The 23,864-nt window shown below is 37.8% G+C and overlaps 3 protein-coding genes across 3 annotated transcripts; all 3 read left to right on the top strand.

Annotated features, from left to right (window-relative positions):
• The first annotated feature begins 2,102 nt into the window (after positions 1-2,102).
• Positions 2,103-5,144, top strand: LOC122042251 (multiple organellar RNA editing factor 1, mitochondrial-like). Its single transcript, XM_042602267.1, has 5 exons — positions 2,103-2,546; positions 3,295-3,392; positions 3,478-3,543; positions 3,737-4,389; positions 4,911-5,144. Exons 1-5 carry the CDS (start codon positions 2,158-2,160, stop codon positions 4,920-4,922), a joined length of 1,218 nt encoding a protein of 405 aa, XP_042458201.1. The 5' UTR covers positions 2,103-2,157; the 3' UTR covers positions 4,923-5,144.
• Positions 5,145-7,143: 1,999 nt separating this feature from the next.
• On the top strand, positions 7,144-9,505 carry LOC122043978 (zinc finger MYM-type protein 1-like). The gene is made up of 2 exons (XM_042604531.1): positions 7,144-9,433; positions 9,495-9,505. The coding sequence occupies exons 1-2, from the start codon at positions 7,144-7,146 to the stop codon at positions 9,503-9,505; spliced, it is 2,301 nt and encodes a 766-aa protein (XP_042460465.1).
• A 3,316-nt stretch (positions 9,506-12,821) lies between these two features.
• LOC122042250 (NADH dehydrogenase [ubiquinone] iron-sulfur protein 1, mitochondrial-like) lies at positions 12,822-23,606 on the top strand. The gene is made up of 5 exons (XM_042602266.1): positions 12,822-13,304; positions 13,387-13,633; positions 13,879-14,173; positions 20,216-20,590; positions 22,489-23,606. The coding sequence occupies exons 1-5, from the start codon at positions 12,890-12,892 to the stop codon at positions 23,386-23,388; spliced, it is 2,232 nt and encodes a 743-aa protein (XP_042458200.1). The 5' UTR covers positions 12,822-12,889; the 3' UTR covers positions 23,389-23,606.
• The last annotated feature ends 258 nt before the right edge of the window (positions 23,607-23,864 follow it).

Below are 23,864 nucleotides of genomic sequence, written 5' to 3'. Positions count from 1 at the left end.
CACCAATGGAATAAAATTCATTGATCCGGCCTCATAAAATTTTTCTATTTATCATCAGGATAAATCAAAAAGTACATATGACGATCAATCTAAAAGTCCAACATTCTTTGATTGTGCTCCCCATTTTGAAAAAAAAATCTTGCAACTACGTCATAACTGGGATCAAACAACGAATACATGAGTACAGAGAGAAAGTATGATGAAAAAAATAGAACAGTGAGTGTGATGGAAAAGATTGATGAGATTGAAAGTATGATAAGGGAGAAAGTATGATGAGAGAGAAAATGTGTTGAGGAAAAAAAAGGAGGGAGTGTGATAAGAGAAATTGAGGAGAGAGAAAGTGTGATGAGAGCAAAAGTGTAATGAGAAAAAAGAGAAAAGAGAGTGTGATAGGAGAAATTGAGGAGAGAGAAAGTAATAAAATTATGAGAGAGAAAATATGATAGAAAGATAACAAGGAGAGAGAAGTGATATGAAAGCAAAAAATAAATAAATATATTTTGATATTAAGGGAGAACATTTTAGTTTTAGGTCAAGGGTATTTTTGAAATAAGGGAATATTTTGATTGATGAAAATAGGGTAATGACTCATTGAAGGGGAGGTACATGGGAATGAGTTATTATTCAATTGCAAGGATTCATTCCCTTATTTGTATTCCTATTTCTATAATCCAAACATTAACAATGACAATCAATGATTCTCATTATCATTCCTCACTTCTATTCTCCTAAACCAAACACCCCCTTAGATGTCCTATCGTGGTATCAAAGCCCCCGAGGACGAAATTATAATCCCTATTAGCCTTATTGATTATCCTTGAGATGATCGATCTGGTCCCACGGAAGTTTTCCACCGACTACTCGATACTCTCTAGGGTGACAAATCCGATTTCACGAAAATTTTCCATCGGCTACCAAGTAAATTGAGAAATACACATAGTGGAGCCTAGTATCCTTTGATTATACCTTTTATTTAAAAAAATTTCCTACAAATATACTATAATTAAAGATGAAATCCATTATCATAAACTATCATGCATAATTGCTAAAGTTCATTATTTATTTTAGGTGACCAAGTTGCCCGTGTGGTACATTTACAACTTTATAACTGCTACCATGTAAATCATAAGTGAACAGGATTAAATCAAACTATAAATACTACGATTTAAATATTTATAGAATCTACGATTTAAATATTTTTAAACAGGTAAAATAGCCATTATAGTATGTATGAAATTATAATTATTACAAAATATCTCTGTAGCTGTTATATTATATTATGTGTAGTAATTATGAAATTGTAGTTGCTATAATATACCTGCTCAACTCGAAATTTAGACGGAAGATAATAATATGAATAATATTAAACCATATTAAGGACAATTGAATAATTATACACTAAATAAGGGAGCGAGACACCTAACAAAAATTGGAAGTGGGAGACCTATGGATGATTTTATTTTTTTAAAAAAATCTCTTTTACTTTTGTCTTATTTATAGGGGTGATAATTCAAATCAAGTTTAAGTTGACAGATTGGGATTTACATATTGACAATTTGAAATATCAAAAATTGAATATGACCTGATTAATATTTTGAATCAAATTATTCAATTTGATCCGTGCATTTATATTTGACCTGAACCTGATATGAAATGACCCACAATCTGAATTCAATCCGAATTTGACCCGACCCGAAATGACCCATTTATAAAAATATATTCATCATAATCCAACCTCAACTCAAACACGACTCCAAAAGACACATTTTTATTAAAATATACTTATTTTAACCGAATTCAACCAGAAATCCGACATGAACCCAATCTGAAAATATTTATAAACAGATTCACGGATTATAATCGATTCATTTCAGTTGATCCGAACTCGACCTATTTATTAATTGTGTCAATCAAGTCGATCTGAATTTAACCCAAATCCAATAAAACTTGTCCTTACCCTAATTTTTTCATATTCGATTCAGAAGATATTTCGATCAAAAATTGTCATCCTAATTTATATACTACATCGTCTTTAGGTTCATTCTTGGGCCCATATTACGAGCCCAGCCCAGATTTCCAATTGATCCTTTACGATAAAACCTCTGGTCTCTGCGGGTCTTTCGACGTTAAACCCTAATCGTGCTCACTCGTCTCGCCATGGCGCAAGCTGCTCTCCGCCTCCGCCGGGCCGTCGCCTTCTCGCCCTCCTTGATGAGAGGTCCTCGCTCTTTCTCATCAGTATCTGCCTCTCGTTCTCTGTCGACGGTTCTCTACTCCTCCACCGCATCTCCAGCCTCCTTCGCGAACTCGAGCCTCCGACCGGACTACCCCTTCGCGCAACGTCGCTTCTTTCGCTCGTCGATGGCGCTTGGAAGCAGCCATCCTGGCGGAGGAATGGACAGCAAGATCTCGCCGGACGAGATTCTCTTTGAGGGATGCGACTACAACCACTGGCTGATCACCATGGATTTCCCAAAGGACCCCGCCCCAACTCGCGAAGAGATGATCGAGACATACATCCAGACGCTGGCCAAGGTTGTTGGAAGGTAAAAAAAAATCCTCGATAAACGGAATTAAAAGATTTATTTGAATATGCTTAATGGTATTCTTCATTATTTTTGTTTCTGCTCAAATTGCCAACATGAATTATGTAACCAGCAGTGGTTTCCTGATTCATTTTTTTTTTTTTTGCTTTAAATAAGTATTACACAAGATCGTGTAGGAGTTGAAAGACAATGTTGTGACGTTGAAGAGGTGGATTCCTATGTCGGTATTTGCTTTCATTTGATTCCCACCATCTTAGGGGAAGGAAAACTACGTTCATGATCTGCTAATTAAAGATGAAGAAATCATGACCTTATGCTAAGAATCTTGGTTGGTATGTCAGGTAGGATATTTAGACTGGGTATTTAGAGATAATGGAATTGTCAAGATTACAGACTTCTATACGAGTGAAAATTTGACAAAGGAACTTCAAGCGGTGCCGTTCAATGTGCATGTGCATGTTCATTATATAGTACAACTGAGGCTGATTTTCTATGGCTTTGATGATCCAATATGATACACTGACTTTACAAAAAAAAAAAAAAATAGTTGTCTACCTAATAAAAACTATCATCTTGTTTGAGTTTATTAAGTCTATATGTTTCCTTCCCTTCTTGTTAAAAAAAAAAATTGGTTGATATATATATCTCTTCTCTCTATTTATACAAATTTACATATGATTGTTACTTTTGTGTTTTGTTGGGATGGATAGGCTGACAAAACAAAGCGTTAATTGGTTGTTCTTTGCAGCGTGGAGGAAGCTAAGAAGAGAATGTATGCCTTAAGCACCACGACTTATCATGGTTTTCAGGCTGTAATGACAGAAGAAATGTCGGAGAAGTTTAGAGGTATGATTGTGTTTTTGGAGCATTCCCATATAACATATTATTGGAGATGTTAGTTTATAACCTATATTTAATTTGGCTGAATTAGGTTTGCCCGGTGTTGTCTTCATTTTGCCTGACTCATATATTGATCCTGTCAATAAGGAATATGGAGGTTTGTACAGTTTTCTTTCCTAGCTGTTTTTCAATATGTTTGGGACTTGTACATTAATAGCTATTGGTGAACTAGTTATGCACGTTTATACATGTTACCAATTTTCAGTTCATTTTGGTTTAATAATGTTTCAGATTTGCATTTGTTTGTACTGACTATTCTGTATTTTCTTTAACCTAAAAAAAAAAAATAGGTGACAAGTATGAAAATGGTGTTATTACTCCAAGGCCTCCTCCAATTCAATATGGAACGCAAGGTAGATTACGGAATCAAAACAGAAGTGAACGACCAAATTATAACAGGCCACCGCCACATGGAAATCCGCCAAGTGGGCAACAGGGTTCATTTCAAGGCGATGGGTGGAACAGGGCCCCCCAGCAGAGTTATAATCCATCTGGACAATATGGAAGGGGTTATGATACTCCTGGTACTGGAAATTTTGCTCCGAGGAATGACTTTGGACAAGGAGAACATCAAAACTATGCACGGTCAGCAGTAAGAGAAGGTAATCAAGGAGGGTTTAGGGGTGCAACACCTCCATATCAGAGAAACTTTGGTGGAGGAGATCGTGCAAATTATGCCCCTTCGGAGCAGAGGAACTCCATACGTGGTCCTGGAGGACCCGGAGGGGAAAATACACATAGAAGCTCTTCTGATTATGGTTTTAATCAAGAATATAGGCAGGGAGGAGTGCCTGGTAATCATTTGGATTACAGACAAGGTGTGAATCCTGGTTATGGTGGAGAAAACAAGAGGGGAGCTGGTTTTGATGGTGATTACAAACAAGGATCAGCTTCGGCCTATGAGCAAGATTATCCTGCATCTAATCAGCAAGGTTCCTGGCAGGTATTCCATCCTCCTTTTTAGTTTGCTTGCTCATTTATCTGCTTTATCAAGAATAATCCAACGACAGTTAAGCCTAGAGCATAGGATATCCGACTGAAAATTGAAGCAACTCCATCCTTCTTTGAGTTCCTGTTATTTGAGTATTATTTAGCAAATCAACCTCTCAATTAGCCCTGTGTAATCTCATCCCTGACCGCTGTACCTCTCAATAAACCTAACTCTTTCTTTAACTTAGTAAACCATAAACCTAACATAAGATTCTTCAGATCCACTCGAATGGGGAAACTCTGTAACTATGATTTAGCTTGTTTTTGAAATCTTATCGGGCATGGCTTGTATATATATATTTGAATTCTCTTGCCCTATTTTATGCAGTTGATGCTTGATGATCATAAATTTATCTGCCCATATTTCTTTGTCTGTAATTTGCACTGCATTTGTAAGCCAAAATGTAATTTTATCTTTGTGCATAATCAATTTTCTGGATGATTTCAGATTGATCAACTTTCTTTTTCGAACAGGAGAGGCAGTAAAGAGGTGGAAGTTATTCAGATTGTTAAGCTAGGTTTCACAGTTCTAAGGTCCCTACCCTTCATGACCTTTATCTAATGTGTATTCTGTATCGAAGATCTGTAATCCTAGAACACAACTACAAGACTTCTCCCCTTTCATGTAAGTCGTAGACTTTTATTTTTAGTCGTGGCTGTGTGCTTGCTTTTGCGACACTCATAAAAGGACGAATGAGGGTTTAGAGATTGGAGATGACTTCAATCCATATATGAGTTTATTACGGAACAGATCAAACTCTCATTGTGAGATTGCAAAGAAGGAAAAAAATAGAAAGTGAATGCATTTCAAAAGTAATAATTAATAGTTAAGTATCACTTAAATAATTAAACATTAACTTGCCGTCAAGTAAATGAGATTTAGATTTTATTAATATGACTCGACTCGTTCTCGTTTATCACATGGTTGATGGTTGCATCCAAACCGTAGTCGTTTAAGTATTAACCCTCAAGTACATGACGGTTCACCGCCGATTATGGATTGAGTTATAATTTACAATAATTACAGTTGTAATTAGACTTTTTTTATTTTAATTTAAAAAATTGTATGTAAAAATTATTTAAAGATTTAAATTTGAGAATTAACAAGGGGTTGATTTAAAAATATTAAAACGGATTAGTATTCTGGTCATTGTAATCGCTAATAAAAAAATAATTAATTAATTCATATTGTAAAAAAAATAAATTGATAATTATATTTATGTTTGTTCAATATATATAAAATTAATTAAATAAATAAATTTTAACAGTTCGTAAAGATAAACAAATAAGTTTGAATATTCATAAATTATATTTATTAATAATTTTTTTCTTCAATATGTTAAATAAATAATAAAATTAAATAAATAAATAAATTTAAATTATCAATCTTAATAACCAATAAAATAATTAAAAATTTTAATCAATCAAATAAGTTTGAATTGAGCTTGATAACATATAAACGAACCAAGTTCAAACCAAGCTCAAGTCAAGCTCAAACCAAGCTCAAGCCAAGCTTGATAACATCTAAATAAACCAAGCTCAAGTCAAACTTCAAACAAGCTCAAGGTTATAAAAAATAAACTAAACCAAGCTTGAACACTCATTTCAAAAACTTGGTTCATTTTAAACTCGGCTCGGTTCGGTTATCTTATCAAATAAACTTGAACACCCTAAAACTCGATTCGGCTCGACTCAGAGCCGGCCATGAGGTGGTCAATATGGTGCTGACGCACAGGGCCCTATTTTCTGGTGGGCCCCTTTTTTTAGATTTTATAGCAAAGTTGATCTATATTAAAAATTTAATTAAAAGGACCTACTTGTAAATTATAAATTATTATGGACTTTTTTTGTAAAAGTGCCAAAAAAATTAACAACGTAGTGGATATTTCTTCCTCCACCGTTTCGCAAAACCTAATAGTTCCTCCTTTTGTAGTTTTGCTCTTCGCCGAAGGCTCGACAGGGACGTTCTCTTGGAATCTTCCCTAAACGGCTGAACTTTAAGAATTTCCACAAGAAAATCAAAGGTAAATTCTCTAATATGCAATTCTTCCAGTTTCTCCTCTTTTTCTTCTCATATGTTTTACTTAGTAAGGATTTTATATGTGGAAATTGCATATTCCTTCAGTCCTTCTTAATTCTTATGTGGAATATTCTTTCTTTTTTTTACCGTGGATTTCAATCGAACTCTGAAAATGATCTATTGATATGATCCCATATAAAAACACTGCTTCTCTAGTTCTTCTACTGCACCTCAGTTCTGAAGCAGAGTGATGGCCATGAATTCCTCTGTTTCCATTGAAAACTTTTGCCAAACTGGTGAACCTGCATTGAGCCTTTGTTTATTATAAGTTTATAACTATTACAGTATGATTTTTTTTTTTGAATGTTTCTTCCAAAATATTATATAGATAACGAAAAGGAATAATAAAAAAGAACCATGGCATATATTTATTATATAGATTCAGTGCAATTCAAGTGAGATGTCTAGGACTAGAGAAGGAACCTACATAATAATAGAAGAAGCAATTCAATAACAAAGGCTGTCAAAAGTTTATGTCCTTTATATAATTGTATTAGTTAGCATTGATGGTCCCCTTCAATTAGATTGGTTGCAAAATGAACATTTTATAATAAATGCTTGTCTAATATTTATAATAAGTGGTTGTTTGAGAGTTTGATTTTTTTTTTTTTTTTGTAGAAAATTAGAATGTCTGATACTAGGAAGTATCTATCAGGACATGATAAGCGGAAAAAAAGAAAAAAAGTTGAAGAATTTATTGAGACTCAAAGAGGGGCAATCGACAGATTTGTTGTCAAAGAATCGAAAAATTCATCACTTGAAGATTTGGTTAATGAAGAAAAACAAGAAAGCAATGGTAATGAATTAGATGAAGGCTTAGCCATTGAAAATGATATAGAGGGAGATGTGAATGAGATTGAAGGCAATGAAAGTGGTGATGACTTAGACTTTAAAAATAATTTTTCTGAAAGTGATGATGATGCTATTAATGAAGTGAATGAAGAACCAAGTTCATCAATTCCACTTGACATTTTTGATCCTAAAAATTGGGAGAATTTAGATCCCAAGTGGAAGGATCAATTAGTGGGAAAGGGTCCTATAAGAGATGTATTAACAGGGAAAGGTCCCAAAGACAGATCAAATAGACGATTCTCTTCAGATTTCTATACTCGGATTTTGCCAAATGGTCAAAAACACCATAGAGATTGGTTGGTCTATTCAAAAGCACTTGATAAAGCATTTTGTTTTTGTTGCAAGTTGTTCAAAAGGGGGTCTCAACCAAGTCAACTAGCAAATGAGGGATACTGCGATTGGGGACATCTTAGTAGCAGACTTAAGGAACATGAGACAAGTATTGAGCATATCAATTATTATGCTAGTTGGTCTGAGTTGCGTATCAGGTTAATGAAGGGTACAACAATTGATCATGCTATTCAAGATCAAATCAAGAAGGCAAAAGAGCATTGGAGGAAGGTATTACACCGATTAATTTCACTTGTGAAATTTTTGGCTAAACAAAATATAGCATTTCGTGGTAGTAATGAGAAACTTTATGATGATAACAATGGAAATTTTATGGCTGCTGTTGAGATGATTGCTGAGTGTGACTCAGTGATGAAGGAGCATATTGAAAGAAATACACATCATCATTATCTTAGCCACAAAATTCAGAATGAATTGATATGCTTGTTAGCCTCTCAAATAAAGAGTTCTATTCTTGAAAACATTAAAAAAGCTAAGTTCTTTTCTGTAATACTTGATTGCACTCCTAATGTTAGTAACCAAGAGCAAATGACTTTGGTTATAAGATGTGTTGATGTTTCTATAAGCCCAATGAAAGTAGAAGAATACTTTTTGGGATTTTTAAAAGTGGATGATACAACAGGACAAGGGTTGTTTGAAGAACTGCAAAATGTATTGAAAAGTTTTGATCTTGATATTGATAATGTGAGAGGGCAGGGATATGATAATGGGGCAAATATGAAAGGGAGGCACCAAGGCGTACAAAAAAAATTATTGGATATAAATCCTAGAGCATTATATACTCCATGTGGTTGTCATTGTTTGAATTTAACACTTTGTGATATTGCAAATTCCTGTGGAAAAGCGAAAGACTTTTTTGGAGTAGTACAACGAATTTATACAATATTTTCTCATTCTACAAAGAGATGGAAGATTTTGATAGATCATGTAACGGTAAAAGGTTTAACTCTCAAGCCATTATCAATCACTCGATGGGAAAGTCGTACTGAAAGTGTAAAAGCAGTGGTACTTCAAGCTCAACAAATCAGAGAAGCTTTACTTCAAGTTGCAGAAGAAAAAGACACTGACTCTAAAATAAGAAGTGAAACTAAGTCTTTAGCAACATTTGGACTCGGAAATTTTGAGTTTTTAGTGGGTATGATTATTTGGTATGATATATTGGGTAAAGTTAATATTGTTAGCAAAAGCTTACAATCTGAAAACATGCTTATTGACGTTGCTATGACCAAGATTAAGGGGTTAATTGCTTCTTTTGAAGAGTATAGAGAATCTGGATTTGGACAAGCTATCAATACAGCAAAAGAACTTGCTTCAACAATGGAGATTGATCCTGTTTTTCCTGAAAAAAGACAAATATATAGAAAAAGACATTTTGATGAGGTTACATGTGAGTCTTCGAAACTACCTCAAGAATCTGCCGAGGAAGCTTTTAGAATTCATTATTTTTTGTTCATAGTAGATCAAACAATTGGGTCATTGAAGAAAAGGTTTGAGCAATATGAGGAATATGAAAATATTTTTGGATTTCTTTTCACAGTTGAAAAGTTGAGTTCATTGATTGATGAGGACTTGAAAGCTCATTGCAAGAATCTTGAAAGGAAACTACAAAGAAAAAATGGTACAAGACAAGATGTTTCAGATTTGGATGGAGATGACTTATATCAAGAACTGAAAATCATACAACATATTCTGCCAAAGGAAACAAAAACAGCAAGTGAAATACTAATTTTTTTGCAAAGAATGAATTGTTTCCCGAATTCATTCATTGCATACAGGATATTATTAACTATTCCGGTGACTATCGCATCTGCAGAAAGAAGTTTTTCTAAATTGAAGTTGTTGAAATCTTATTTGAGATCAACCATGACCCAAACAAGATTGAATGCATTAGCTATGATTTCGATTGTGTCACGCCCCAGAGGAGTCCCTGTCCGAGAAAATTTCGGCAGCATCTCCCCTGTACGGTGGACAATCTGAAACTTTTCTACATCTCACAAATACCTCAGCCACAGGCGGCTGGAATAATAACAACAAAATAAAACATCACCACGCAGTTATATATAATCTATTCAGCCTCTGGCTGTCACAACCACGCAGTTAAGATAATTAAACAGTAAAATAATACTCTGACTCGAAATCCACCCTACTCCACTACACTCGTAAAGCTCAAATCCGACGAACTCACCTCTTCTGCCGTCCAGGCAGGGATGTAGCAGAATAAAAACCAAATCCAAATCCATCAATATAATAAAATCTATACCATGTCCATAAGTAAATAAATCCAGAACATAACAAGTTCAAATAGTCTAGAACAGAAAAGGAAACCAAACGAAAAACCAATCACATCCTCGAGGTCTGCAGGGACCAGCAACTGGAACTCTCTCCTGACAGCATCAACCTGAAAATATCAACAATGGAGGCGGGTGAGTCCAACACTCAGTGCAGTTGATATGCAAAGTAAAGAAATAACACTTAGCACTAAGCATGTCTCTGATAAAGATAAAGGTAACTACAAATCGAAGAAGACAGGAGAGAATCTGTACTAACCAGGACCCGGTAAAAGGACAAACAGTCCGAAAGGTATAGAAGACCTGTATGCATGTCAATCAAAGTATCCAAGCAATGTGCAGCATATAAGTGCAACAAACACAAACACAAGCAAAATGCATCATGCATATGATGCCAATGTCATGGTCACCCCTGCAGTCGACTCACATCAACGGTGGGACCGAGTGGGTAGGGGTGACAACCGTGCACTATGCAACACTACTCCGATGAGTGATCGAGTGGACGGGATGCTGTCGGAGTACATACGTACTCTACCCCAAATCATAAATGGGGGCGCTCAATCTCCCGGTACGCTATGACGGAGAGGAATCTCTAACGTGCTACACACACTACCCATGAGCGGATCAACGAGCACCGGAAGAGTCAAAGACGTGCTACCACGCTGTGTCTCGCTACCCATGAGCGTCACAACAGAGTGATGAAACTGGCAAAGTGCTCGACAATAAAGGAACAATCAATCACTCAGCATGCAATCATGCGAATGATGCATGTCACTAAACATGGTAATATACTAAACCAATCTCTAGACATATCATAATGTGCACCAAAGCAAATGAATCATATCAAGGTATCTGATCATATAAGGTATCCAACCTAGGTCCTGACATGGTAAAATATGGTTATATCACTACCCATGAGCATGTGGAATCAGGTACATATCCATACAAGATGTAAACAAACAATCAATCAACAAGTAGCATGTATTGGGCAGTGATTAACCGAAACAAGTAAGAAACACAATTAATGCATCTTGTTAATTTAATTACTAAGCATATCAAAGACAATAAGTCAAAAGTACCCGCCTCCAATAGAAATGTCCAAATCCGACATCGAGATACTCGTCTCGCGTCAAAGTCCTGTATCAAATAGATATACTATTATTTAGCTAAATTCCTATAAATAGCTAAATAAATTCTTTAACTCTAAATTAGGGAAAAACCCTAATCCATAAACCTCGACCAACTAGGATTAGTTTCTTAAACCCTAATTCGTTCCACTATACAATTTGATTTAGGTCTAAACCTAAATCAACTTGAACTCTTCCAAATACAAACCCAATACCAAAACAAATTTATACGCCTTACCTCTACTCGCAACCGATGTTGATCCACAACTAGGGACAGTCCTGCCGAAATGAATAACTGCTGCTGGAGACCAAAGAGTTGCTGCCCCACTTAGAGTTGTTGCTGCCAACAATTTCTTAATTACTACCGAAAACCAGCCACACTATCCTGATCAAAAACATAAATCCAAAAACCAAGATCTAATCTTACCTCAACCGTGACCTAATTCCACCAAGAAGATTGATCAGGAACAGAAAAGAGGCGGCACAGTGAGGTCCTTCAGTGAGGCTCAGCCCTAACAGCACAAAGAACAGAAAGAAGAGCGTCGGCAATAGGCTTGGCCGTCGGCGGTGGTGGCACCAGAACTCCACAGCGAAGGGAAGAGAGGAAAAATCAGCACTAGACTCGGTTGCTGGCGAGGAGGCGTCGGCTGGAAACTAGGGCATCGACAATGTCGGCTGCGGCAGTGGCGAGCAGAGGCGCGACCTCGGCACTGCTTGGCTTGCCGTTATGGTGGTCAGAAGTGGGCGTGGAGCGTGTTGCCGACGCTAGGGCACAAGTAAACGAGAAGGTCTGTCGGCGTCGGTGTGTTCCCGATCTCAGCGGCGGTGACACACAGAGGAAGCGTCTGAGTCGCCGGTGGCAGTGGAAATAGGGTGTCGCGAGGGAAGAAGAAAGGAACTCGGCTCTAGGGCTTCGACTTTGTATACGTGGAAGAAAGAAACCGCCGGTTAGGACGGTTAGGGCATCGCCATCGGGCCGAGGGAAAAGCGTCGGCGAGGCTCGGGCGTGTGAGGGTGAGAGAAGCAAAACTCGGCGAAATCAGAGGAAAAAGAAAAGAAAAAGGAAAATTTAAAAGAAATAAACAATTTCTTTCCTCGCTTAATTGGGTAGCCTAAACAGGCTTTCCCGGGCCCCGTTTTGATCCCCGTTAACTCATCCGTACGAACTCCGAAAAATTCCCGAAAAATTTCTAAAAATTCCGGAAAATTCCCTTATTAATATTCGCCTATTTCCGGTATTTAACAGATTGAGAGTGAGTTTTTAGAAAAACTCAATTATGAAAAATTGATCGATGACTTTGCAGATAAAACTGCAAGAAGATAAGTTTTTCATAGTTAATTGTAATAGTTCTTTTTCATTTCCTAATACCGAGTATTAGCAACATTGAATATAATGTTTTTATTATTATGAATTTTAGTTTATGTGCTCTGTTGAAAAATTATTATATAGTATCCATTTTATTATTTTTCATCTGAATTTAAAGGGCCCATTTTTTTTTTTTTTTGCACCGGACCCTTCAAAGTCTAGGACCGGCCCTGGCTCGACTCGACTCGACTCGACTTATTTAGAACCCTAAACACAGTTTGTGTAGCTAAATCAAACTTGAGATTAATTTTAAAATTAAAATCGATCGAATAAATCGAGATTTTATTTTTTTAAAAAAAAAAAATTCGCGGACCGATTAATCACCCCGGTATCGGGCGTCTCTCTTCGCTTCCTCGTCGCCGCCTCTCCTAATCAACAGAGAGAGAGAGATGGGCTTCCTCGTCCATGCGCTCCGTCGCTCCAATCCTCTGCTCCGATCCCAGTACTCTAACCTCACCCCCACCGGCATCCGGTGGATCTGCTCGTCCTCCGCCCTCCGAAAGCCGGAATCTGCCGCAATCGACACCTACGACCCCGCTGAACTGCCGCCTAGGACCCCCGTCGGCGGCGCCAGGTTCCACATCGACAACCCCGAAGACGTCATGGAGGTCTTCGTCGACGGGTACCCCGTCAAGATCCCCAAGGGGATGACCGTCCTCCAAGCCTGCGAGGTCGCCGGCGTCGACATCCCTCGGTTTTGCTATCACAGCCGACTCTCCATCGCGGGAAACTGCCGCATGTGCCTCGTTGAGGTTGAGAAGTCCCCCAAGCCCGTCGCCTCCTGCGCCATGCCCGCACTCCCAGGTCTGTTTTGGATCGAAAAGTTACTTTTTTTGTTCGTCGCAGATAAGATCATCTCATCTGTTGATGATCTCGTGTGTTATAGGGATGAAAATTAAGACGAACACGCCGGTGGCAAAGAAGGCTAGAGAAGGGGTGATGGAGTTCCTGTTGATGAATCACCCACTGGACTGCCCGATCTGCGATCAGGGAGGCGAATGTGACCTTCAGGATCAGTCGATGGCTTTTGGAGCGGACCGTGGACGATTCACAGAGATGAAGAGGTCGGTGGTTGATAAGAATCTGGGGCCGCTTGTAAAGACAGTGATGACCCGATGCATCCAATGCACAAGGTAATTATTTTTCGAAAGAACTCCACTTGTATAACATGTCTTTAACTTCATTTATAGTATTTTTGTCATAATACCTGCCTCTCTTGGGTTGAATTTGTCCTAATACTTGTAGGAAACTTAAATTTTTTTATAGGTCAAAGTATGATTTTGTATTGTGAACAGCTACATTGTTACTAAATCACAATGCTTTATATGATTTTAGCAAGCTATGATAAATTGTGCAATGTGCCTGGTTTATTTGACAGATGTGTCAGATTTGCTAGTGAGGTGGCTGGTGTTCAGGACCTAGGAATGTTAGGTCGCGGTAGTGGGGAGGAAATAGGAACTTACGTTGAGAGACTCATGACAAGCGAGCTCTCAGGCAATGTGATAGATATCTGCCCTGTTGGAGCTCTGACTTCTAAACCTTTTGCTTTTAAAGCTAGAAACTGGGAGTTAAAGGGTACAGAGACTATTGATGTTACTGATGCAGTTGGATCAAACATAAGAATTGATAGTAGAGGCCCAGAAGTTATGCGAATTGTGCCACGTCTGAATGAGGTCCACTATTTCTCTCTTAGTCTTTTATGTTACATGTTTTATTCTGTTGAATTTCTCATTTATATATGTCATGTTTATTTTATTGATTACTGATTAAGTATTGAATATAATTCAGCAGTATAATACATTATAAGCTCTCTTTCTACGTTTTGATGTTGCTACTATAACCACTTTCTGAACTTGATATCTTAGATGCTTTTTCCCTTGTAAAAAATGATTTCTAATATCAGCTCACATCTTGTAATGCTGCATATAAAGACAATTTATTAGTATAAGATATTTCTCTGATCAGGTAGTTCAATTTGTTGGTTCAGCGGGGCCGGCAAGAGGGGGGTGAATTGCCTGAACAATAAAGTATACCCTTCTCAAGACTTTCAACTCAAAAATACAACACTAATAAAAATGAAAGAAATAAAGAGGAGACAGAATTTTAACTTGGTTACAACCCAAGGGGTTGTTAATCCAAGGTGGTCGAACAGCTCTACTAGAATATCTCCTTCACTATAGGCGGAGAAGCCTTTTTTACACACTTAGAATGCTCAGAGGTTGCTAGGAACTTAATACTTAGTTGAATGATTATTTCCTAGCTCCAGGGGCCTTTATATAGCTCTTGGAAAATCTATCTCGAGTGTTGAAGGCGCCTTCAAAAGGGTTCAAGGCGCCTCTAATGGTTTGATCGGATAAAACTCTATCCGATAGCAAACGACCACTTTGGCTGGGTCCGAGGCGCCTCAAACAGCCTTGGAGGCGCCTCAGACTGTCTGAGGCGCCTTCAAGGTGATGGAGGCGCCTCAGACTGGGCAGGCAGCACAGGCGCCTTCAGCACTTCGTTGAACGCGCCTCAAGCTAGCTTTCCAGCTCCTTTTGACTTCATTTTGACTTCCGATGCTTCGATAGCTTGGGTGATTGCGGTCAACCGGAATAGGGCTCACCCGAACTCAATTCCCGACCTTTTCCTTGAGCAGACTTCCGTCCCGGCTTCTCGTCCCTCGAACGGCGCGCACGTTCTTCTCGTCCACCGGTGTACTCTTCCGCAGCTCTCTCGTCCTTCGGACGCACCGAGCCCGTCGGCTTCCATCCTGTGCCGTCCTTCTCGCTAGCTGCGTCTTCTGCTCGACTTCCTGCGCTCCTAAGTTCCTGCACACTTAGACACAGGGATGAGATAACTAGCATGACTTAACCTAACTTGGTTGATCACATCAAAATACTCACGGGGTCCAACAATCTCCCTCTTTTTGATATGCATCAACCCAAGTTCAAGTTAGAGTAAAACCAAACAAATAATAATTTTAAGAAAAATTACTAAACTAACAGTTTAAGCAAAAATTGCAATAATATAATTCGCAACATAAATTAGATAAAAAAATTTAATTTTCTTAACTCCCCCTAAACTTGTACCTAACTCTTCCCCTTTGATCACAGCAAAAAGAATGGGGTAAAAATAATTTAAGGGTTAAATAAAAATTTATAAGTAAAAATTCTTTTTCAAAAAGATTTGTTTAAGTCAAAATTTTATGCAAGAAATATTTCCAAGAAAATGTTTTAAACAACTTTTCAAAGCATTATATAATTCTAATTTTAATGCTTTACCAGAAAGTTAATTAAACATTTTATTTCGATATTTTGGTTTCCAGGTCGTGGCGAGATACTAGGTCTTTTTGGTTATTAGAGCAACAACCACTTCCTTAGACAAAACCTCATAAAGAAATTGTAATGTTTAATTTTCTCGCTGAAAGCGTTACCCTTTTTAATTTAGCACAGATTTTGGAATCCAGTAAAGGTTTCTACCTATTGAATTAATAAAAAATTTAGGGAGTATATAACTGTTGGGAACTTTTCTAAGATGTCCCTGATTTTTTCTAATATACCAATTCAATTTCCCGTAAATTCTAAGTTTTGATTTTGGAAATTTATTTAAACATGTATTATTATTTTTCAATTTTTTAAATTCGATTTTCAAGTTTTCATTTTCTAATTTTAGATTGTCAAATAATTCTAATGAGCATGAATTTTCTAGTTTCTTTTTCAATTCAGCGTTTTCTTTTTCTAATTTTGCTAGATCTTTTGTAAGCACTTTGATAAATTGAAAAGATTAAGTAGGGGTGAGATCACGTACCTTACTTACCTCACTTGGTGATGCTCCCCCTTCATCGTAGCTTTCCTCTTTTGATTCTCCCCCTTGATCTATGCTCATCTCTAAGTCTGAGTCATCTTCAAAGAGATGGTTGGCCATCAATGCCACTCCTGAGAAGCCTTCGATTTCTGACTCGGAGGTTGAAGAATCGTCCCATGTAGCCTTCAAACTCTTGCGTTTAGAGGGCGTCAGTCTTCGAGACTTTTCCTTGTCCTTTTTCTTTAATTTGGGGCAGTCATCCTTGATGTGCCCTTCCTCGTTACAGTTGTAGCATCGGTCCGTCCTTTTGCGTTGATTCTTCCTTGACTGTGATCGAAATTTATTAGTTTTAAGAAATTTATTGAAGCGTCTTACCAGTAGCGCCGCTTCGGTTTCGTCGATCGACACTTCGGAGTCGGGGTCGTCCTTTTCGGCTTGTAGGGCAATGTTGAGGTTCGACTTCTCTACTTGTTTAGGCTCTGCAAGTCGAAACTCGTGAAGTTCGAAAGTAAAAAATAAACTTTCTAAACTACTTACCTCAAAGTCCTTAGAGATGTAGTATGCATCTACTAAGGGCGCCCACTCCGGAGTTCTAGGGAAGGCGTTGAGCGCATACCGGATAGAGTCTCGGTTCGTTACCGATTCGTCGAGATTTGTCAGTTGCATTATTAACTCCTTGATTCTCGCTTGAAGTTGCGCTACCTTCACCATTGTTCATCCGGAGGTTCATTAGCTGAGTCCGGATGATGTCCCGCCTTGCCAATTTTGCTTCTGAGATACCTTCGTGAAGCTTTAGGAATTTTTCCCGGAGGTCTTTGGCGGAGTCGTAGTTTCCGATCCGACTTACCTCCTAGGGCGGCAGAACGCTGAGCAGGTGGAATTCCGTCTTTCCGTTGGCCACAAAATCTGCTTGCTCCTTCTTCGTCCAGTTGTATTCTTCCTTGTCTTTAGGTGCTGTGAAACCATATTTCATAATAAGAATAATATCAAACTCTGTTTTGAAAAATATCTCCATTTTGCGTTTCCACATAGCGATGTCTCCGTCGAACTTCAGGGGATGAATGTTCGCACCGGCCATCGTCTTGATTTTTGTGTTTCAGTCGGCGGTTAGTCCTTTTGAGGCTGTCGGGCTCTGATACCACTTGTTGGTTCTGCGGGGCCGGCAAGAGGGGGGTGAATTGCCTGAATAATAAAGTATACCCTCAAGACTTTCAACTAAAAAATGCAACACTAATAAAAATGAAAGAAATAAAGAGGAGACAAAATTTTAACTTGGTTACAACCCAGGGGGTTGTTAATCCAAGGCGGTCGAACAACTCTACTAGAATATCTCCTTCACTGTAGGTAGAGAAGCCTTTTTTACACACTTAGAATGCTCAGAGGTTGCTAGGAACTTAATACTTAGTTGAATGATTATTTCCTAGCTCCATGAGCCTTTATATAGCTCCTGGAAAGTCTATCTCGAGTGTTGAAGGCGCATCCAAAAGGGTTCAAGGCGTCTCCAATTGTTTGACCGGATAAAACTCTATCCGATTGCAAACGACCACTTTGGCTGGGTCCGAGGCGCCTCAAACAGCCTTGGAAGCACCTTGGACTGTCTAAGACGCCTTCAAGGTGATGGAGGCGCCTCAGACTGGGCAGGCAGCATAGGCGCCTTCAGCACTTCGTTGAAGGCGCCTCAAGCTAGCTTTCCAGCTCCTTTTGATTTCATTTTGACTTCCGATGCTCCGATAGCTTGGGTGATTGCGGTCAACCGGAATAGGACTCACCCGAACCCAATTCTCGGCCTTTTCCTCGAGCAGGCTTCCGTCCCGGTTTCTCGTCCCTCGAACGGCGCGCACGTTCTTCTCGTCCACCGGTGTACTCTTCCGCGGCTTTCTCGTCCTTCGGACGCACCGAGCCCGTCGGCTCCCTTCCTATGCCGTCCTTCTCGCTAGCTGCGCCTTCTGCTCGACTTCCTGCGCTCTTAAGTTCCTGCACACTTAGACACAGGGATGAGATAACCAGCATGACCTAACTTAACTTGGTTGATCACGTCAAAACACTTACGGGGTCCAACACAATTGGCATCATTTTAACATCTTAAACTTGAATGCCCTTCACTGTGAGAATTGTAATGACCATAACTCTACTAACAAAATGCTCGGTCTTGATTATCATCCTGATTAAAGAACAGCTTAATTTTCACTCTTCAGGAACTTTTCTACTCTTCTTTTGTCACTCTATGACTAAGTTGTTTCCTGTTGTTGGAAATTACTTGTCTGTGGGTATCTTTTGTATGTTTTATATCCTAAGGTAATTGAATTTCCAATCATCCAAGGCAGGTTAGCTGATACTACTCGGTTTGTTTTATTTTTAACTTGTTTGTGTAGGGAGTCGGATACTCGGATTACAGCTTACCTTGTACTTTTACATACTATGTTCTAGGAGCATAGAGATTTCAAGATTGTATGCTTTGAGTTGATAGTCATTGTAATTTGTGTAGATCAGTAATTTGCTACTACTAGAAAAGGACCAAAAGATTCAACGAAATTTTCTTCTATTGTGGTATTTTAGTCATAGATGTGGTTGAAGGATTCACTTTTTTTTGTTTTTTTTTTTTGCAGTGGGAAACATTCAGTTAGGAAAATTGGGAAAAAAATATCCAATGAAAATTGAAGAAGTTTATTTGCTTTTAGTACTCTTTTGCTCACTTTAGTCCACATCCTTTTTCAGGATTATGAAATTGCTGAAAAGCATAGTTTCGTCATATTTATCTGGTAGGAAACTATGCATTGGGAATGCAAAGCTCAAGTTATGTAGTTGTGAATTTGCAGAATGTTTTGAAGTTTGTACCACAAGATGCTCTTGATTTATTTCTAGTTTTCGTAATTTTCTGGAGGACAAACTGATTTACAGGAAACATAGTAGGTAAAACATAAGAAAAATTGTCATCTATTGTAAAAGATAAAGTCAAGGCTAACACAATCCTGTGAAGGCCATTTTCTCTTCAAAATAAAACTTTCCAAATCTTGAAAATAGGAGTTTGACTATGCTACAAAGGAAGGTAAATAGAAATGCTAAGTTGGGATGGAAAGTGGTTACTGAGTTCCACGAATGGAATTAGTTTTTGATTAAATTCGTTTTACGGTCACTGAAAAATTGTGTGAAATTGAGTTATATTTGCTGAGTATGGGTTTTGAAATTCATTCATTTGTATGCTGAATGGCCTAATTCTTAAGAATGTCTCTTAATATCTTATAATCAGCAAACACAACCTTGAACCTTAAATTGGCTAAATAATTGAAAAATAGTAATAAAAGGTCAACAACTGATACACTGCCTTTTTGTGAGCCCAAATTTATTTGTAGACTAATTGAATTTCCACTGGTTACATCTTTAGTGGAAGAAGCATGATGCCATTAACCATTGACCTCTATGCAGGTTCTTACTTAAATTTAATATCTCAAGTCTATCCGACTAGTAAGTAATAGCAACACTCCAGTGGTTGATCGGTTACCCTTAATGGCTTCTTGTTTCATCCATTAAAACAATCTCCCTTTGATTTGCTGTTGGCTGACAATAAATTCTACATTGATAAACATTCTTATAATTCCTTTATTTTAATCTGTGCATTTTCTTTCTAATTTTAATATACTTTTTTATCTTCAGCAATTTCTCTCTTGCTAAACCAAGTTCCAATATTTGTCTCCAACAACTAAATGCTTTACTTAGTTCCATTTTTGGTGAGATATTTTTTTCCTGTATGACCTGCTACCTTTTTTTCTCTAAAAATACTCATCAATTATGACTTGTCTTGGAGGATAGCTTTAAGATGGATGGTTCAAGTCTCTTGGTTGGAGATTTCTGGGTCCTGGCTGGTGACTCTATTTCAACAGAAATTATCTGAGAGTTTTTCTTGTAATAATTTCTAGTTCCTCATTTTATAGGATATTAATGAGGAGTGGATATCAGACAAAACACGCTTCTGTTATGATGGTCTTAAAAGGCAAAGGTTAAATGATCCTATGATTCGTGGTGCTGATGGACGATTCAAGGCAGTGTCTTGGCAAGATGCACTTGCAGTGGTTGCTGAAGTCATCCAACAAGTTAAACCTGCTGAAATTGTTGGAATTGCAGGTCAACTTTCTGATGCAGAATCTATGATGACACTGAAAGACTTTCTGAACAGATTGGGATCAGAGAATGTGGCATGTGAAGGAAATGGCGTGAATCCTAATGCAGATTTACGTCCTAGTTACCTTATGAACACACATATTGCCGGTCTTGAGAATGCTGATGCTTTCCTGTTGGTTGGCACCCAGGTAATTTACTTTTATTTCAAAAAGAAGTTAGAGATGAGTGCTTTCCAATTAATGATCTGCTTCAGCTGTCTCATTTAACCTCAGATGAGTATTCAATGGTCTACATTATAATGCTCTGATTCTTAGTTCTCATAAACTCTTTTATTAAGATATTTATTGATTTAAACTTTAAGGTAGTAACTTGCTGCATTTTCAGAAATAATAAAATTTTGATTTGTGATGAAACCGATAGGTTCAATGATGACTGATTAAAAACTTTGACACTTTGAACAATTATAATTAGGGACAAGCTGAAGAGAGGTCAAATAAAATTCTACATAACACAATTAAAAGAGATTTGAAAGTCTTTGATTTGGTAATACTGTAAAGTTCTATGTTATTTTAAGATCTTTCAAGTCAACCTCAAGTAATTGGGACAAACAGTTTTAATACTGCTATTGCAACATCAACATAGGGTTTAGGGTTTAGGTTGTTTTAGAATCATCTTATTAGGCCCCATATATGTCTGCATATGCATATATACTTGGTGACAAACATGTGCCATATGACTGCATTTGAATATCCTTTTGCATATTGATTTAGTCTTCAATTACTCATGCAGCTCAAGCTAGTTTGTTAGTTCATCATTAATATGTTTGGGAATAAAGTAGATGAGACATAGGGCATCAAATCGATCATGTTTAGTTTACTCCCAATATGAAGAATTAACGAAATGAGAAAGAAAGAGATTGACTAAAAAGGTATAGTAAGTATAATAGAATCCTTGTTGATTTAAAGCATTGTTTTTGGCATATAATAGAGTTCTTTTTTAATGAGATGGCATATATGCCCACATAATGCTTAAGCAGTATGTGATAGTCACAAACAATTTGCACATGTTTTTCTCAATGAGAACTGAGAGGTAGTAAAGTAGTGGTGCATATGGAAACGTGTACTATGATAAAGAACAAACTAGGATTTTGATTCAATAACCTTTTTACTGGAATGAGAAGAAAGAAAATAAGGAGGATAGCAAAGCCTTATATCCTCCCTATTTTATGTCCTCTCAGTTCTCTTCAAGTAAACGGTCCCTTGGTGTACGAATTGATTGCTCAGCATGATGAATCTTCTATCATGTTTTGCTGAATCTGGTTCACTCAAAGTTCTACATGCCTGCTTGACTCATGTAGATGCTAAAGTTTCTGTCAAGTTTATTTTTATTTTATCTATGTTCTCATCATTATTGTTTCTATTTGTTTCTCTCAAGTGCAAAAATTCATCTATATCAGTATATTTGATATTGTTTGCAATCTAATCAATATGCTTTAGGCTCTCTTTACTCCGAAAGATGGAATGGGGAAGGAAAGGAATCTACGATGGACAAAAATCTTAGGGGGAGGCGAGGGAAAGGAAAGAGAGAAAAAAAGAATCTTGAGGGAGAGGGGAAAGGAAAGAGAAAAAACAAAGGAAGAAAAAAAATAAATAATCACGGGAGACCTGATTGTGAGTTGGGTTGGGAGAAATTTGACCGCACATGTAGTTGGGAGGATGAAAATTCCTTTCCTCCTGATTTGAACTGATTAAAAAATGATTCGTGGATGAATTGGTAAATGCGTCTGCCCATTAGGTAAACCAAAGAGAAAATAATTCACTCTTTTTTACAGAGTAAACAGGGGACAGTTTTTCACTGTGAAAATCTTTTCACAGCTATTATTTCTTTCCTCCCAAATAAACAGGGCATTAGTCTTCAAGGGGCAGACTTTATTTGATCACTTTATTTATTCAATACTTTGTCTAAATTCCCATTGCTTTTGAAGAAAAGATTAAACTTTGATTCTCAATTTCCATTATCTCGATGATAAGTTTGATTCTCGAGTTCCATAATCTCGATGATACCTGATCTGCATGTATAATTGCAGCCTAGAGTAGAAGCCCCATTGATAAATGCAAGAATCAGAAAGACTGTACGAGCAAATCAAGCTAAAGTGGCCTATATTGGCCCTCCATCTGACTTCAACTATGATCACCAACATATTGGTACATGTCCCAAAACACTCCTTGAGATCACGGAGGGCCGCCACCCTTTCTGCTCCACCCTGAAATCTGCAAAGAACCCAGCTATTATAGTCGGTGCTGGAATTTTCAAGCGCAAAGACAAGGATGCCATCTTTTCTAAAGTTGAGTCTATAGCGAAGACTTTCAATGTTATCAGAAAAGACTGGAATGGCTTCAATGTCTTGCTACTGAATGCCGCCCAAGCTGCTGCCCTCGACCTTGGTCTTGTAGGCAGCCCCTCTGAGAGTATCCAATCTGCCAAGTTTCTTTACCTGATGGGGGCCGACGATGTGAAATTGGAAACACTCCCAGATGATGCATTTGTAGTTTACCAGGGTCATCATGGCGATAAAAATGTTTACCGGGCTAATGTTATTTTACCTGCTGCTGCATTCAGCGAGAAAGAAGGGACACATGAGAACACTGAGGGTTGTGCCCAATGGACAGTTCCTGCAGTCCCCACTGTTGGCGATGCAAGAGATGATTGGAAGATCATTAGGGCGCTCTCCGAGGTGGCTGGTGTCCGTCTGCCTTATGATAACCTTCAAGGCATCCGTGCTCGGATAAGGACAGTGGCGCCAAATCTGCTGCAGGTGGACGAGAGAGAGCCATCCACTCTCTCTTTCGACATCAAACCAGACTGCAAAGATCAATTGAGCCTCGAGCCATTCACAGCTGCAATCGACAACTTCTACATGACTAATTCGATAACCCGGGCATCAAAGATAATGGCTCAATGCAGTTCAGTACTGTTAAAGAAATGAGGTTTTTCTCGACGACACCACCTATTGGTGTCAGTATGATTTATTTTTGCCACTTTTGGTTGAACCCAGAATCCTGTTGAAGCTAGGATTTGCGTGTTGTAACTGCCATACTCTTGCTCATAAACGGCTGGAATTATGCCATATTTTTCTTTGGTGTGAGAAAACCAAAGTGAATTTTTTCAACATGGATGATTTTATTGTATTCCTGGTTTGGGCTATCATTTTGTCGAATATTCATAGATCTTTACCAAATGCCTTTGCTTTTATCTTAAAGTTTTGTGATCATTTTTTTTCCCCACATCAAAATTAGAGATGTAATTGAATTGGTCATTATGAACAAGTTTGGTGTTCAATTTATTCATGTTCGATTAAATAAATCTTATGTTTGATCTCATTATGTTTATACAGTTATATAAGAATATATAAAATAAATAAGTTTGAACACTAAGTTTGATTTATTAATGTTCATAAATAAT

The sequence above is a fragment of the Zingiber officinale genome, chromosome 2A (assembly GCF_018446385.1).
Source record: "Zingiber officinale cultivar Zhangliang chromosome 2A, Zo_v1.1, whole genome shotgun sequence".
Classification (NCBI taxonomy): domain Eukaryota; kingdom Viridiplantae; phylum Streptophyta; class Magnoliopsida; order Zingiberales; family Zingiberaceae; genus Zingiber; species Zingiber officinale.
This window is presented reverse-complemented; position numbering and strand designations above follow the sequence as displayed.

Coding starts and splice junctions, on each gene's coding strand:
- LOC122043978 (XM_042604531.1), top strand. CDS start 7,144: ATGTCTGATACTAGGAAGTATCTATCAGGACATGATAAGCGGAAAAAA.
- LOC122042251 (XM_042602267.1), top strand. CDS start 2,158: ATGGCGCAAGCTGCTCTCCGCCTCCGCCGGGCCGTCGCCTTCTCGCCC. Junction 2,547..3,294: donor CTGGCCAAGGTTGTTGGAAG/GTAAAAAAAAAT, acceptor TGTTCTTTGCAG/CGTGGAGGAAGCTAAGAAGA. Junction 3,393..3,477: donor AATGTCGGAGAAGTTTAGAG/GTATGATTGTGT, acceptor TGGCTGAATTAG/GTTTGCCCGGTGTTGTCTTC.
- LOC122042250 (XM_042602266.1), top strand. CDS start 12,890: ATGGGCTTCCTCGTCCATGCGCTCCGTCGCTCCAATCCTCTGCTCCGA. Junction 13,634..13,878: donor CGATGCATCCAATGCACAAG/GTAATTATTTTT, acceptor TTTATTTGACAG/ATGTGTCAGATTTGCTAGTG. Junction 20,591..22,488: donor TCCTGTTGGTTGGCACCCAG/GTAATTTACTTT, acceptor GTATAATTGCAG/CCTAGAGTAGAAGCCCCATT.